We start from the raw sequence: 16414 nt of genomic DNA on the forward strand, positions 1-16414 counted from the left end.
GCAATGCCTTTCAGGACAGTAAAGATAAAAACCAGGGTTGCAGGGCAATCAAGAAATTGTACACTTAAGGAGGATCTAGAAAGACACAAAATATTCTGGCATATTGGACCTACTCAGGAAATCTAAAATAAACTATTTGAGGATCTACTTGGTACCACACATTTTTATGTGTATTCTCATTAAATGCTCATAACAACCCTTTAATTAAATTCTAGTTTGAGACAATTTACTATCAAACCACTATGGACCTTTCTCCTAACCTCGGCTTTTAATCTCCAACTATGATTAAACTCCTATCACCTACCCTTTCCTGTTTTCAGAGGGAGCAGTATCCATTTTTGCTTTTCTAAGAATAATCTTACAACATGTGATCTAGGTTCTATCTCTTCCTAGCTCCTGCACATCATTCCTTTGGTTTCACTCATTTGCTTACACTCGTTTGCCTTCTTCCTCTGTCTACAGACAGGCTTGAATCTCTAAAGAAATGCTCTTTGGTCCTGCCTTCCCTTCAAGCCTCTCCTCACTGCCCAACAGCCCCTGCTGGTAAACAGAATAACCACTATTTGAATACCTACTGTGTGCCAGACCCATTTAGCTTTAGTGTTTCTATTTTCACAACAAATGTGGAGGGTATTGTCCCTGTTAAACAGGTGAGGAAACTGACACTTAGGGCTGGGCCACCTGCCCAAGGACACAAAGCTCATCAAATAACAGGCATTATTCACTCAACCACGTCTGGCTCTAAAACCCATACTGCTCCTAATCACAAAAATGCTGCTTTATATATTAATAGATTATGTTCCTATTATGAGCCAGAGCATTACTTCAATTTTACAAATGAATAGAGGTTGAGCGAGGTTAAATAACTTTCTTAAGGTTATAAAGCCATGATGTAGCATGAATGAGATTAAAATGTAGCTGGCCTGACCCCCAAACCCAGGCATTGTCCGTGTCTCCTGCTACACTATGGATTCTGCACTCAAAACTACCTTAACAGCTCTGGCAGAAGTGACCGACTTGCCAAATCCAGTGGCCTCATTTAAGTTTTCCTGTGTTCGATTTTTCTGTGGTTTAACACTACTAACTTCCTCACTCTTGAAATTATTCACTTGGTTTCCATAACACTGTTGTGGCTCTATCTACTAAGCTCTTTTACCATCTTCTATCTGATCCTTCTTACAACTTGCCTGCACTTCTCAAAGTCTAGTACATCTCTTGCTGTCCTTTCCCCCCTCATACTTCGTAAAAAAAAAATAGTTGCCTTTCCTTTCCAGAATTTGCTTTTACTTGTCTCATATAGTCTGGCCTGCTCCCTTTTTTCCCAGTAGCACTCATAAATTCCCACTCTCGTGCAGTCATAGAGGCTCCTTGATCAAATAAAATTTGGGCCCTGGAGTCCAAATGATAATGTATCATAAGCAGGTGGGTAAGGAGGCTGCCCCCATTAGGCTGGTTTTGAAATGGTTTGTTTCAAGTCTGGCTTTCATTGTGGAGACCAGTTTTTCTATCAAATGCACTGTTGGAGTAGATGCTTTAGCTTTTTACTGTCAATCAGCTTTACTTAAGCAAAGCCTACTTACTACATAGAGAATGCTATCACTAAATGAGGAGACATTTCATTCAGAAGAGACTATCCACTGTTTCTAATGGTGGCTGGTTCTTTGAGCAGTTATCTGAAATGGAAGTGGAGATACTGCAAGAGATAATTTTAGTAGATGAGGCTACCTTTTTTTCAGTACGGAAACAATGTTATTTGTTCTTGACTGGAAATTTGTTAACAAAGCAGAAGTTATTTCTTTTTTTAGTTGAAATGTAAATTTAGTTCAACAATTTCAGCATCATGGCTATACCCTGGAAAAAGTACTTTGCTTAAACGACTGAACAAAATTCAGGAACACATTAAAGGCAGAGTTAAGGCAGGTGCTAAGATTCTAATCTTGAAAGGGCCAAGAGCAGCCTTGTTACTAGTCCTGCTCCTATTTTAAGCTGGTCTCCTGAGGTTAAAGAATCTAGCTCACCTATCCTGTTGAGTGTAAAGGTCTGCTGCCCTGAAGGCATTCAGTAATTGCATATTCAACGAGGTAATAGTTTTGTCCAAGGACAGTCTTGTTAATAGTAGTATAAAACATAGTAATTATCAATTATTCATCTTCACAGGTTAATTGTCAACCCTCTTCACCCAACTTTCCCCCCCACTGTTTCAAGATCTTTCTTAAACTTATGAATCCTTGAGAGTCAGATTTTTGAAGCCCAAAGTGAATGAAACTGTCTACCATTTCCTGATTAACTCTTAAAACAGTCCTGCATTCCTGCAAATAGCAGAAGTTATTTTTAGGATTGAAATAATGACCTCACTTTCCCAGGCATGTAGCTTCAGCTGTTCTGACCGGCGGGCAGGTCAGGAATGTCAAACATTCACAAATGAACTCATGTGAATCTGTACTTCAATGAGGACTGTGTGATAAAAAGAAACTATATACAAAAAAACCCAAAACAAACCAACAAAAACCATATTGTGTTTCCAACACTTTGAAATACAATACAAAAAAATCCGCCTTTTTGGTAGAAGCATTCCATAGAAACTTTGGGGCTAAAATTGTTTTAAAAATTAGGACAAATTAAAATTACACTCAGTGGGCTGGTCTAACTTTAAATGACAAGAAGTTATGTACAAAAGATTAGAACAGATATGGGGTGATGTTGGCAGGTATGTTAAACTTTAGGATTTAAAGCTACCAAAGCTATCATATACATGTAAATTTTACAGGAAATTATTTTTAAAATTGGAAGGCAAAGTGCAGGAGACTCAATAAAGGCAGTTAAAATTGGATTTCTTTAAAAAGGGGGAAGAATGAATAGTAGAGGAGTAGGATTGTTAGGAAAACTGGCAGGAGTAAGGGGGAGGTCTAACAACCATATTATTTTCTAGGATTTGCCTCACTACCATTCTTTCTTTATTTTTGGCTGCGCCGCACGCGCGTCTTGTGGGATCTTAGTTCCCTGACCAGGGATTGAACCCAGGCCCTTGGCAATGAAAGTGCAGGCGGAGTCCTAACTACTGGACCGCCAGGGATTTCCCACTACCTTTCTTTAGAAGTTGCAACCAAGGGCTTCCCTAGTGGCGTAGTGGTTAAGAATCCACCTGCCAATGCAGGAGATACGGGTTCAAGCCCTGGTCGGGGAAGATCCCACATGCTGCGGGGCAACTAAGCCTGTGCGCCACAACCACTGAGCCTGTGCTCTAGAGCCTTCGAGCCATAGCTACTGAAGCCCGCGTGCCTAGAGCCCATGCTCTGCAACAAGAGAAGCCACTGCAATGAGAAGCCCACGCACAGCAACGAAGACCCAACGCAGCCAAAAATAAATAAATAAATAAATAAATAAATAATTACAACCAAGACCAACAAAGCCAATTTGGGTAAATAAAGAAATTTTAAACAAGTAAGTTTCTATTATAAAGTTTAATTACGGTTCAGAAAAAATTGAGTGAATAACTTTCTCTGAAAAAATATATCGACTCTTTGTAGACTGCAGTTATTGGGGGAGGGGAAGGTAGGGGTAAGTTAAACTACCCTATTTTCTATTCTGAAAATGACAAAAAGTCCCATTTCCAGTCTGATTATAGAGATGCACGTGCCCCAAATGGTTGAGAATAAATACAACAAGAAAGGCAAAAGCTGTAAAGCTAAGGGCATGCAATAGGCTCTAAGAGAAAGTCTCAGAAATACCCAAAGTAGCAACAAGGAAAGTTTGGCTGGAATTTGAAGTTCTTTTCAGTCATCTTTGTCTTTTGCTCCATGTTTAAGGATGCGCGTGAACTCAATGTAATTGAAATTCCCCTTTTTGTCGATAGGTGCTTCTCTGTACAGCTCGTCCACTTCCTCATCTGTAAACCGATCTCCCATTGTGGTCAGCAGCTCTCGCAGGTAATCCTCCTGAATGGTGCCTAAAGAGAAAAGAACCAGGGATCAGAAGACACACTACTCTGAGGAATAATTGCAAGCATGGGCTTGGGCTTGCAAGTAATTGCAAGCAAAAGCATGGGCTATATGTTAAGAACTAGAAGCATGCAAATGTATGAAATATGAGGTCCTGACATGCTGAAGTCAGCAGACAGCTGCCTAGAAAATGCCCTGTTGCTTAGTGACATTAACCTGCTCTGCTCTACTGATCTCACCCGACATCCATCTCCTGATCTCAATAACAGTGGCTAAGCCTATGCCTAACCACAAGCCATAAAGTATGATTAAGGAATCTAAGCCTCATGGTTCCTTAAAGTAGCATGGTCACACTTATTCTACGAGTAAATATACTAAAATCATCATAAACATCAATAAAGTGCTTCAGTGGAAAGAATACTGAAGTCTTGAGGTCCAGTTTTAACAAGCTATGTTACTTCAGGCATTTCACTTTACCTCCTTTTCTTTATATGTAAAATGAGATTAAAAAAAATTTTTTAAACAAATCTAATTTTAGATTCAGTAACAAATATGTTCAGGCCCAGGATGTGCAAAAACACTGAGTAGATATTTGAGCATTAACTATGTTGCAGACACTGGGATAGGCATTGGGGCTATAGTGGTGAGCTGAGAGGAAGGCTTTCTACTCTGGACTTGTGAAAGCAGGGTTCTCATAAAGCCTGACTGCACATAAGAATCATCCAGGGAGCTCAAAACAAAACAACCCCAGAGGCCACCCTTGATTTATTATCTGTTACTGATATTTTAAAAAGGCTCCCCAAGTAAATCCCATGAGCTATCATGATTGAGACCCACTAATGCAGTGATCCAAAGGTAATAAATGACCATTCAAGCACAGAAATTTTGAAATTCATAAAGTAAAAAAAGAAAAATCTGACAACTTCCTTGTACGTGAAATGAAGCTAAAACATTGATAATATACTTCCTATGAGTTTAAAGTGTAAGGTCAGTTCACAAAAGAAACTCTAGATTTATGGATTGTTTTTGCTAATTCAGTCCTAGATTAAAAAAAAAAAGTTCTCCAAATCTTAGACTTTTAGCTTGTAGAAATAAATCCTCATCTCCAGCCAAGTCATTCAACTATCATGTAAAATCATCATTGACTATGTGCAAGGGACTGTGGTAGGAGCTGGGAGGGGTTACAAAGATGGGAATGGAATGCTGGTGAAGACACAGCTATTATCCTGGGAGCAGGGAGAGACTGTGATGATTAGAAATAAGCACACGGGCTTCCCTGGTGGCGCAGTGGTTGAGTCCGCCTGCCGATGCAGGGGACACGGGTTCGTGCCCCGGTCCAGGAAGATCCCACATGCCGTGGAGCGGCTGGGCCCGTGAGCCATGGCCGCTGAGCCTGAGCGTCCAGAGCCTGTGCTCTGCAATGGGAGAGGCCACAACAGTGAGAGGCCCACGTATAGCAAAAAAAAAGAAATAAGCACACAACTAAAGTAGAAGCTCAGGTGGAGTATGTGCCAGTAGAGACATACATAAAATACTTTGGAGGGGGGAAAGGGAGAACTTTTAAGTTTTCCCAGAGGTCAGGAGAAAATAGTATGAAAACACAGGTAAGGCTCTATAAAGAATGTGACCATTGAGATGACTTTGAAGAATAAATAAGACACTTTACTCTTTTATGGTTTTATTCCCTTCCACTAAAAAAGTAATACCCATTGACTGTAAAAAATTCAATCAATACACAAATGTTTTTAGCAGGAAAAAGGTCTCTTATGCCTGCCCCTTCCCTACCCCTTCCAGAAATAACTGTTCAGAGTCTTGATTTCAAGGGGAAGGAGGAAGGAGGTGGTATAAGGAGGAAAGGCAGAGGCAGAAATGGTGGAGGTAAGTCAGGGCAACAACGCATGGAGGAGTCTGGAAGGAGGTTAGGAAGAGTTGAGGGTGGTCTACTTGAACAGGCCAAATGAGGCCCTATCGTGCAGAGTCTTGAAAGCCAGAGTGGGGAGACTATGCTTCCATGCCCAAACTATGCTTGGACTGTGTAACCAGAGGGTGTGCCTTCCTTCTCAAAAACTTGCTATGTGAGTTACCCCCTTATCGGGCATGTATTTAGTTAATCTTTTGGGTGTCTTTGAGAGTTCACTCTATGCAGGCAGTAAGCTACTATCTCATTTCCTCATTTAATCCTCACAACAACCCTGAGGTAGGTAATATTACTGTCCATCTTACAAATAAGAAAACAGACGCTTAGAGAAGTTCAGTAACTCGCCTGAAATCACACAGCTATTATGCAGAATAGGATTATGAAACCGGGGCACCTGATTCCAGAGGGAGAGGTTAGATACCAGATCTAAACACTCTCAGAGCTGAGAGGTACCTGATAAACAAACATAGGATTGTACTGGTATCACCGCCTACAGCAATTTAAACTTTTTCCAAGATTGCTCCAGTAAAAGATATTGGTTTGACACACATTTATTGAGTGTCTGACCCTTGTGGAATTATTCTAGTAAAGGAGGAACATAAGTTTCCTAAAGAAGTTTCAAATATACCTATGAAATTGTAAATTAAATATTTAAGGGCAGAGGCAGTGAAGTGAGTGACTAACAAGCCATAGGCAAAACCTGTCCCCCCAAACCTCAGGTATGGTATAAACCTGAGGGTATTATATGTCATCATATTTCAAGTTATTATATATTTTAGTTGCCATAACCAAAAATTAAATCACTTGGTAATTAAAGGTTACCTCAGACTTACCAGTTGCTTCTTCATCAAAGCAAGCAAAAGCGTTTCTGATGACATCTTCTGGATCGGTGCCATTTAACTTTTCACCAAACATCGTGAGAAACATGGTAAAATTTATGGGACCTGGAGCCTCATTCATCATGGCGTCCAGATACTCATCAGTTGGATTTTTCCCTAAACAAAAAAGAGGGTCATAATTTTAAGAGGGTGATAATTACACCACAAAACGCATCAACAATTCATCATGGTAAACATTTTGACAAGAAAGACGGTCATTTAAACAGTTTGCTGTTTGCATTCAAGATAGCAAAACTATTCGGAAAAAAGTCTTCTCAATGAATAGGATCCGTATTAAGAGTCTGGAGACTGTGTGCTGTTCCACTGGATGTCAGGAGGAATAACACTGCTCTCGCAATCAAGATCAGTGTTTGCAGTGCGTGCACGTACACGGCTGGCCCCCAGCCTAACCCTGAAACTCGGCCAGAAATCTGCAGGTGTTCCGGGGACCATGCTTTGGGAAACAATGCTCCAGACTTCGAATCTTAGTGAACTGTAACATCATTAGGTTGGCTTCACAAAGCATCATTAGATTGGCTTAAGAAATAAATATAAAAGGTGTTATAGAAATTCTATTTGATTTATTAATGTTAAAACTGATCATTACCCAGGGAGGCAAGCATATCATGCAAGTCTTCCTTGTCGATGAAACCATCTCTGTTCTGATCGATCATGTTGAAGGCCTCCTTGAACTCCTGAATCTGTGACTGGTCAAACATGGCAAACACATTGGAGGTTGCGCGCTGGGGGCGCTTCTTGGTGGTCTTGGTCTTTGCTCTTTTGCTCGACATGGTGGCGGTTAAATCCTAACAAATAAGGGAAATACAAGAAATAACAAAAAGTAAACTGAACCAACCTTCCTGATACGTTTGAGCCACTTAGAGATGTGTCTAAAGACTATTCCACAGGATAGTATCACTTGGCAAAAATCTCTCTCAACTAATCGATACCATTATGCAGAGAATCAATCTACAAAGAGAAAAACCAGACTCATGCTTTGAGTTCACTCATCCTTAGTAGTTGTGACGAAACTACGACCAACATTAATTCAAAGCTCACAGCATTATCAACAAGATTTCCTGTCCCCAGTACTACTGGACAGCTGATTAAGGACCAATAACCCATCTACTAGCTTAATAACAATACAGAAAACAAGAAACAAAAAATGTTGGGTTCTGTACATCAGTGCTATGGAGTACTGAGGGACACTAACTCATCTTCAACAGGTCTGTCCTTCTGCAGCCCTAGCTGAAACGAGCCTCCCATTCTAAGGTGGACAGAAAGAAGGAAGGAGGATTAACTGATGGGACAGGTCTTCATCTCCTAATCTTACTGCCAAATACCATTCTTCCACTCGCAACTAACATTTCTTATCGCACCCTCACTCCTGGAATCAAAGTACTTCAGGAAAGATATCTGTTAAAAGGCTAACTGAAAAAGTATAGAAAACTCCAAAGGTAATTCATCAATAATTAAGTTTTGTAAATATTTCCACTCTATCCTAACCAATTTGTTGCACAGAGCTAAGCTAAATCACTTGAAGTGACTAAGTCCTCGAAACAAAAACCAGAGCACAATAAAAATTTTTAAAGCACTTTAGTTTTTAAAAAGTTTTAGAAAGCATTTTAAGAGGTTACAGAAACTACCTTTGCTCTCTAATCTAAATTTATTCCTGTAAAATTTAAGTTAAAAATAATGTTTAATAATACCTAAGATGAAGAGGTAATTTTCCTTTCAACACAATCTTTAATACTATAAAAGTTTGAAGTTAAAAATCCCACAGTCATCAGATAATAAAATTTTACCATACCATCTTTCAGAGTTGAGGTGGCAATGGCAGTCTGCAAAACCTCTAACACACAAGACTAAGACACTGTATTCAGTTATATTCTTTGAAGCAGGTCTAAAATAGGCACTACTGATTTCACTCTCTGACCAGGACAACAATTTTAAAGCTTACGTTCTGAAAACAACATTTAACTATGATGTAGCAAAACACTATGCCCTTACTCTAAAAATAAGTCTGTGGATTGCAAAGAATGAAGTACTACCTAGATGTCAGTACTGCAAAGTGACTTTAGAACACAACGCTCCACATGAGTTTAAAAACTTATTACTTACATTCTTTCCTTGATTACACCACATCAGCCAGGCTAAATTCAATTATGGAAATAATTAGAAAAGCTCTGACTCTGCCTCAGATTTTCTTTTTTTTAAGCTAAATCTGTTCTCAGATTTTAGAAGGAAATTCCACAAAGGAGAGTCACAAATTCCAGTCCATTAAATATAGCACTCCTAGGATACACTGGAATGTGTTGCTGGTAAGATATACTCTACGTGACATAGCAGTTATGATATATACTCTTCCCTAGTTTCCAAGTTTCCTTTAATCACCCTCTTATGAATGCATATTTTCACTCTGTAACACCTCTGGACGCAGTAAATCCCACTATTATCTAAACTATATGGAACTGTAATGTCCCCCTCTATTCTAAATGCAGTTTTAAAAACTACAAGGAGTTATAACATATATGTATTATTCTTCCATCTCTTAAATGGACTCCAGGACTTGGGTTAGCGGTTGAGACCCAATGAGTGGCATATATTTACCAGTCCACGTCTCTTTAATATTTTAGGTATGCCATGTCTTTGCAAAACAAAGCACATCTTTAAAAACAGTCTGTTTTGTTTGACTACATTATATTCCCCTAATGACGCACAAATGTCAGTTATTTTAAAAACAAAGAAACTGATGAAAATTATAGGTCAAATGGTTGATACAAATGATTTTTTTAATCTACAAAACCTCATAGGGCTTCCCTGGTGGCGCAGCAGTTAAGAATCCGCCTGCCAATGCAGGGGACATGGGTTTGAGCCCTGGTCTGAGAAGATCCCACATGCCATGGAGCAACTAAGCCCGTGCGCCACAACTACTGATCCTGCACTCTAGAGCCCACGAGCCACAACTACTGAAGCCTGTTCACCTAGAGCCTGTGCTCTGCAACGAGAAGCCACCGCAATGAGAAGCCCGCGCACCATGACGAAGAGTAGCCCCCGCTGGCCACAACTAGAGAAAGCCCGCGCACAGCAACGAAGACCTAACACAGCCAAAAATAAATAAATAAAATTATAAAATACAAAACAAAAAAACTCATAATACTCAATTTGGTGCGGGTCCTCTATACACCTTTTTAAAACTTAGTTTGGATTATAAAGTAACACACACCCACTTCTTGAATTTTGATGTATTTCCTATTTAGCCTTTTTACAGTTGCTTTTTTTAAAAAATAAATACATTTATTATTTTTGCCAGTGTTGGGTCTTCATTGCTGCGCACGGGCTTTCTCTAGTTGCGGTGAGTGGGGGCTACTCTTCATTGGGTTAAGTGGCTTCTCATCGCGGTGGCTTCTCTTTGTTGCGAAGCACAGGCTCTAGGTGCGTGGGCTTCAGTAGTTGTGGCATGAGGGCTCAGTAGTTGTGGCCCGTGGGCTCTAGTGTGCAGGCTCAGTAGTTCTGGTGCTCGGGCTTAGCTGCTCCACGGCCATGTGAGATCTTCCCGGATCAGGGCTCGAACCCGTGTCTCCTGCACTGGCAGGTGGATTCTTAACCACTGTGCCACCAGGGAAGTCCCCTATTTAGCCTTTTTAAAATCATGCATTCTTTCAATTTGTAAATGCATTCTAACATAGTTTTTAAACATTATAAAGGTTTTTTGGGGGTCAGAACTGACAGTGGTCTCACAGAATTTTTCTTTATCTCATTCGATACTTAACCATCAACCTTTAATATGATCAGCAGAATTACATTCATGTGCATTAAATGTCATGAGTGCTGATTATTATTTAAGAATTAAGAAATGTAAGGTAGGTGTGCTATCCTCAAGGAGCTTAAAATATAGTTGGAGAGGCAACTTTAAAGAAATGAGATGATTGGTTCAACTTATGAAATGAGTCACATAGTTTTCATTCCAGGAGTATGGCTCTCAAGTTAAAACAATGCGTAACAAAAATGAAAAATAACTCAAAGGTGGTACATGATTATCAAATATTGTGAGTTCAGAAAAGATCTTTGTTTCTAAAAGATTTGGGCGGGGGGAGAAGACTGAAAAATCCTAAAAGCTACAAGACATCCTTAGAATTAAGAGACTTAAATGTTAGTCTTAGTTCTAACAAATTAGGGTAGTTAATTCTACCAAAAACTGGTAGTATACCGTTGGGCAAGTTACTACATGGGCCTTTACTTTTCCAAGGAGGTTGGATTCTGATCTGTGAGTTTATCTCCCACCAGAAACCCAGATCCTTATAGTGACAGGGAGTTCAGCTTTGCAGTCAGTTATTTCAAAATAAGGAAAGGGTGTTTTTTATTTTCCCCTACCAAACTGAAAGTATGGGTGGAATAAACACTGGCAGAGAGGGAGCCAAATGAGGAACAGTGCTATGATCTGAAGGAGAAGATCATTGATGACAGATACTGTCATTGTCCTCCTTGCTATGATTCTAGTATGCTGTCCACTTTTACCCTCCCCAAACGAGTCAACCTGTAACCCTCTGCATGTAACAAGCCTTCAGCAAAAACACAACTCTCATAAACTAGGGCAAAATAAAATTGAAAATATCTTATTCATCAATGTAACTATTCTTTATTTAGGGTGGGAAGATTGCCATGAAGGCACCTGAGATTTCCGAGTTATGTCCTCACTCATCCTAAGTTATAGTCTAGAGTCTATTTTTTTTTTGCGCGGTACGCGGGACTCTCACTGTTGTGGCCTCTCCCGTTGCAGAGCACAGGCTCCGGACACGCAGGCTCAGCGGCCATGGCTCACGGGCCCAGCCGCTCCGCGGCATGTGGGATCTTCCCGGACCGGGGCACGAACCTGCGTCCCCTGCATTGGCAGGCAGACTCTCAACCACTGCGCCACCAGGGAAGCCCCTAGAGTCTATTTTTGAAGCATTTAATTTAAGATCTTTGGTGTGAAGGGCTATATGTTGTATGGAACTTGAAAACCCACAGACTCGCAGAGCCAACTTCTATTAAATATATAGAAGAGATTCAGTCAAGGAGATTCAGTTTACAGACCTGAAGGAGTATAATCTTGTCTTAATCAGGGAAAGGGAGTGTTGGTGGTAATGAATTTCTAGATTTATCCTTTTAGCTTGATCAAATAGGCAGAGAATCATTCAGGGTTATGACAAAAGGAGGGATACAAACTATGTAAGGAAGATGTTAGACTAGATTAAGTGATGGGGGAAATGGAAAATAAAGATCCTCAAAGAGGCTTTCCCCACACATCAAGGGCAACCAGAAGATTTTTCAGAATTTCTAGATACTTTGGTTTCATTTATAAAATGGGATTAATCCATACCAATATTACATTAGATTACTCTAGTTAGAATCCTAGAGTACAGCGTTTGTAGTGGTAATAAATGGAAACTAATCCTAAGACTTCTTCTACAGAACTAACACTCAAATTGATAGTATTCTGGAAATATGATTATATTCTTTAAGGAAAAATTCCCATTTTAGAAAACACTTCTTAATGTGAGAGCACGTAGTATCTGCTTACCAAATCTACCGTCTCATTTAATCAATGCACTTCTTTTTTCAAAGCTAAGTATATGTAATTTTGGGGGGCTAACCACGGCTTTTTAAAAGTACATTTTCAGGCTGGTGCTTCCGTTCCAACTAAAACAAGTTTTCAATTCCTACGCAAACTTCCGGTAGAAGGTAGGATCAGTTCCCTTAGACTGCCACACCCAAAAAGTTCTCGGCACTTGACAAAGGCAATTCTTTGTCGTGGTTCACTTGCCAGTAAAGCGTCACTTTTTTAAATAAAAAGCTTTTTCTGGTTAAGTTTTATCAAAAGGCTTCCAGAACATGAAACAAATAGTAGTAATCTTAGGAAATATTCACTTTCTTCACCTTTAGATATAAAACTTTTTGCACTTAAGTTAAAATCTCAACCTAACGCTTATTTCTGTTCCAAAGTTCTGTAAAGAAGTGATACACTCTTTGATAAACCTATTCAACTACTTTAAAAGGAAAACACTTTGGGAAATTGACTTAACCCCGAGTTTCCACCCAAGAGTAAGAAGGTATTGTATTTTGGAGTTTTTCTGGAGCCGCAAACTAAACCCCGAACTCCTCTTTGTCCAAATATCACTTAAAAATAAAACTCTAATTACAAAAGTGGACACCGAGCTGAGGAAGTTGCTAATTTGAGGTGGTTATTCCCACTAAACGTAGCCACACAGCTGCAACAACAGCTGCAGCGCGGGGGGGGGTGAGGGGGCGAACTGGGCTACAGTTTTTGCGCAAACTCTCTTGAATCGGGCAAGTTTACGTTATAAACTAAACTTAGTCCCAGAGTCAGCTCCGCTGGGCTCGGGTTTCGCAGGCCTGCTGTCGCTCAAGCTCGCGGCGCCAGCAGAGTAAGCCACACTTCCCGAGCTCCTACTTTGGGCAAAGGAGCGAAGTCGGCGTCTGGGCCGCTTCCGGCCGCGGCCTTCAATGCTGGAGCTGGCACTGGGGCTCGAAACCCGGGAACCGGCTGGTACACCTGCCCAGGTGCGCTCCCGGCGCCGGGGGAGCGCCACTGCCCCCCCCCGCAAGCCGTCCCGAGGGGATGCGCCCCGAAATGGGCCTCACGCGCCCGACCGCGAGCACCACTCACCCTGCTCAGCCGCGAGAACCCGAACGCTTCAAGGAACCCCTCGCTGCCCTGACTGCTGCTACAAACTCCCTCCCACTCCCAGAGACGCTGCAAACAACACTTCCGGCCTCCGCTTAGCGGACCGGAAGGAAGCGAGTCACCATTCTCTGCTAACAGTGTGAGCCTGGCTTAATGGAAGGGCGACGGAGCGGGGGAGTTGCCAGTGTGCTCAAAGGGCGCAGTTTTGACCAAGTGCATGGGAAGGACGTGTAAAGCGGGCAACTTAGAACGTAGAAGAAGGTGTAATGGTTCTCCGGGTCTGATGACTGAGTTTTCCTTTTTTTTAATACCTCTTCTTACAATGTAAGCTTTTCTTCCCCCCTTTCCTCTTGGCAAATGGTTGACTCTGTCCTGTGGGTTTGCCCCTCCGCACATTCCAGGGCCCGGCCAGGGGCGGGGCCCAACAGCCCAAGTCCTTGTAGGGAAATCGCGGAGAGGGCTTCGCGGCCCACGTGACTGGCCTTCGCCCCGCCTCAGAAAGCCCCGCCCCTGCCGCCGAGCAGTCGTGCGCCTGCGCGTGTGGCTCACCTCAGGGTGACTCAGGAGGTTTAGAGGTCGGTCTGCAGGTCCCCGAGCGGCCCGCGTATACCGAGAGGAGGCCTTTGGGCAAAAGATTTGATCTCTGTGTACCGTGTTATTTTATGAAGAGTCCCGCCCCTCCCCACAGAAGCAAACATTGTTTAGTCCCGAGGGCCCTCAGACAAGAAGCCACTATTTATTCGTCCCAGAAGGATTTCCTCAGGCCACGGGCGGCCGAAGACCTCCTCCCTATTCAAAAACGTTCGCGGTTTTGTTTCCCACCAGAGCCCCTCAGACCCCATGAAGAAGATAGCCTGACTGCGTCCGGCTCGAAAGGAAGACGCGTGACCAGCAGCGAGAGCTTCCTAACTTTGCCCCCGCCTCTGACTGTGGTTCGGGCGTGCGCCTGGTGGAAAGGGGGCCAGAAAGTGGGGCCTATTGTGCTCTGCTCTCCTTGCCCCGGGCCGCTTCAGCCAGTGCGTCTTGTTAAAGGAAAGCCCTCCCCGATTATCTTCCTGCGTCCAGACTCCGGCCCCTTGGAGGAAGGGGTGGGCTGGGGCCGATGCCACTCCAGGGTCATCCTGGCCCCGGGGTCACGTGCCTGGTCTCGCTCACGTGGCCGGAACAGTTCTGAGGTTTGGGGTCGCCCTCGAAAGCCGCCTTCACTCGAGTCACCCTGCTGCTGACAAGGAAGGTAAAAGCTGCAGGATAGTATACTCGAAATACGAATAAGCTACACCTTCAAGGACCTCAGGAGCATTTCGTCTCTTAACCAATAATATATTGGAGCATTTGGAAGGTAAAGGCTGCAGGATAATATACTCGAAATACGAATAAGCTACACCTTCAAGGACCTCAGGAGCATTTCGTCTTTTAACCAATAATATATTCCCAAGTTCACTTGGAGGTAAAGTCACTGAAAAATAAACAACTGCCCTAATTCTACAGCGTGAGTGAAACGAAGATGATTAGTTTACCAAACAGCCTTGGTAGTGAGAATCACTTGGGGGACTAGTTAAAAATACACAGTATTGGGGGCCTCATCTCCAGCCCGCTGAATCAGAATCTTGCAGGGCGGGTCCTGGGAAGCCATCAGTTTAACAGGGGTCCTAAGTGAGTCTTATCACCAAAGGTGGGAACACAGAGCGAGGACAGTTTAGGGTCTAAGACTAGGCAGTGAGGGCACAAACTCCAGGTGGCTGAGTCGGGGGACTGCAGGTAGTTCTTGGAGCCTGGCTTGGACCCAGGGCGAGCCGCCTGCAGTGCTCACACCTCCACCTGCCACCAGGGGGTGCTAGAGCTCCCACTGCTGTCATCCTATATGGTGAAATGGACGGTATAGTTTTCCCCTCAGGGCGGCAGGGAGCAGCAACAGTCTTTTGCTTCTATAGTATCAGATAATTGCTTTGTCTGTCTGCTTTCCTTCCATTCAGTCAACAGGTATTAAACAGCAACTGCATTGCCAGGCACTGTGGTGAGTGCTGTGGTTTATTTGGTTTTTGAAATAGAGCATAGTTTCTACCTCTGGGATGACAGGGGAGGGAGTAAAGGCACAGGGAGTTATCAGGGAACAAACGTGGAACAGAAAATTACAGCATAATTTGGTAAGGTTTGTAGAAGGAGCACAGAGGAGGAAATCAGCCTGTCTGGGGACTTGTGGAAAGTGTCCCTCGGAGGACTACTGAAGAGCTGATTCTAGAAGTCAGTGGGGAAAGAGAGGAGAGGGAGATTCCAGGCAAAAGGAGCAGCCTGCCTGATTGTCTGGAGGTGATCAGAGGGCCTGGCTGACTGAGCACAGGGATTTGTGTGGTCCATGTTCATTCATTAATTTATTCATTCCCCAATTAACTGTGGGTATACAAAGGTTAGCAGTGTGGAAAAATAATACCTTGATAAAATGTTATTCAAATTTCCATCTAACATTTTGATATTAAATTTTAATGATTGGACCCACCACCAAAGACCTCTCACTCTAGTATCTCTTCCCTTGTGGACCCTTCGGGAGATCTTTGCCCTCAGGTGACAGTCTTACACCTTGTCATTAAAAGTTTATAGAGACCTGGGTTGGGTTTCACATCTTTCCTTTAGCCTACTGAGTAACCCTGAGGGCAAGTCATTCAACTGATCTGAGAGTCAATTTTCTGATTTGTAAAACAGAGGATAACATCTGTCCTTATTTTGTAGAGTTTTCTGATTAAATGAGTTTATATGAAAGTTTTCACTGAGTACAGTGGCTTTCAAATTTTTGACAACTCACAGTAAGAAATTTATATCACTAAGCAATACTTGACTGCCTGTAATACTTTCTAAGATTTCTATTCTTGTCAACGTTATGCCATTTAATTTTTTTAAATGCTCAAGACCTACTACATGTGAATTTATGATCCACTAATGTGGAGGTTCACAACCAGGGGTGACTTTCCCCCAAGGGAACACTTGGCAATGTCTGGAG

At 42.3% G+C, this 16414-nt stretch overlaps 1 protein-coding gene across 1 annotated transcript; it reads right to left on the minus strand.

The window, feature by feature from the left end:
* Window positions 1-3446: 3446 nt before the first annotated feature.
* On the minus strand, window positions 3447-13536 carry LOC111162972 (myosin regulatory light polypeptide 9). The gene is made up of 4 exons (XM_022551317.2): window positions 13405-13536; window positions 7342-7540; window positions 6690-6851; window positions 3447-3946 (listed from the first exon to the last, which is right to left on the minus strand). The coding sequence occupies exons 2-4, from the start codon at window positions 7523-7525 to the stop codon at window positions 3774-3776; spliced, it is 519 nt and encodes a 172-aa protein (XP_022407025.1). The 5' UTR covers window positions 7526-7540; window positions 13405-13536; the 3' UTR covers window positions 3447-3773.
* Window positions 13537-16414: the final 2878 nt, after the last annotated feature.

Source organism: Delphinapterus leucas, chromosome 14 (assembly GCF_059928025.1).
Source record: "Delphinapterus leucas isolate spDelLeu-1000000601 "Yukka" chromosome 14, BTC_Dleu_Yukka2, whole genome shotgun sequence".
In the NCBI taxonomy this organism is placed as follows: Eukaryota; Metazoa; Chordata; class Mammalia; order Artiodactyla; family Monodontidae; genus Delphinapterus; species Delphinapterus leucas.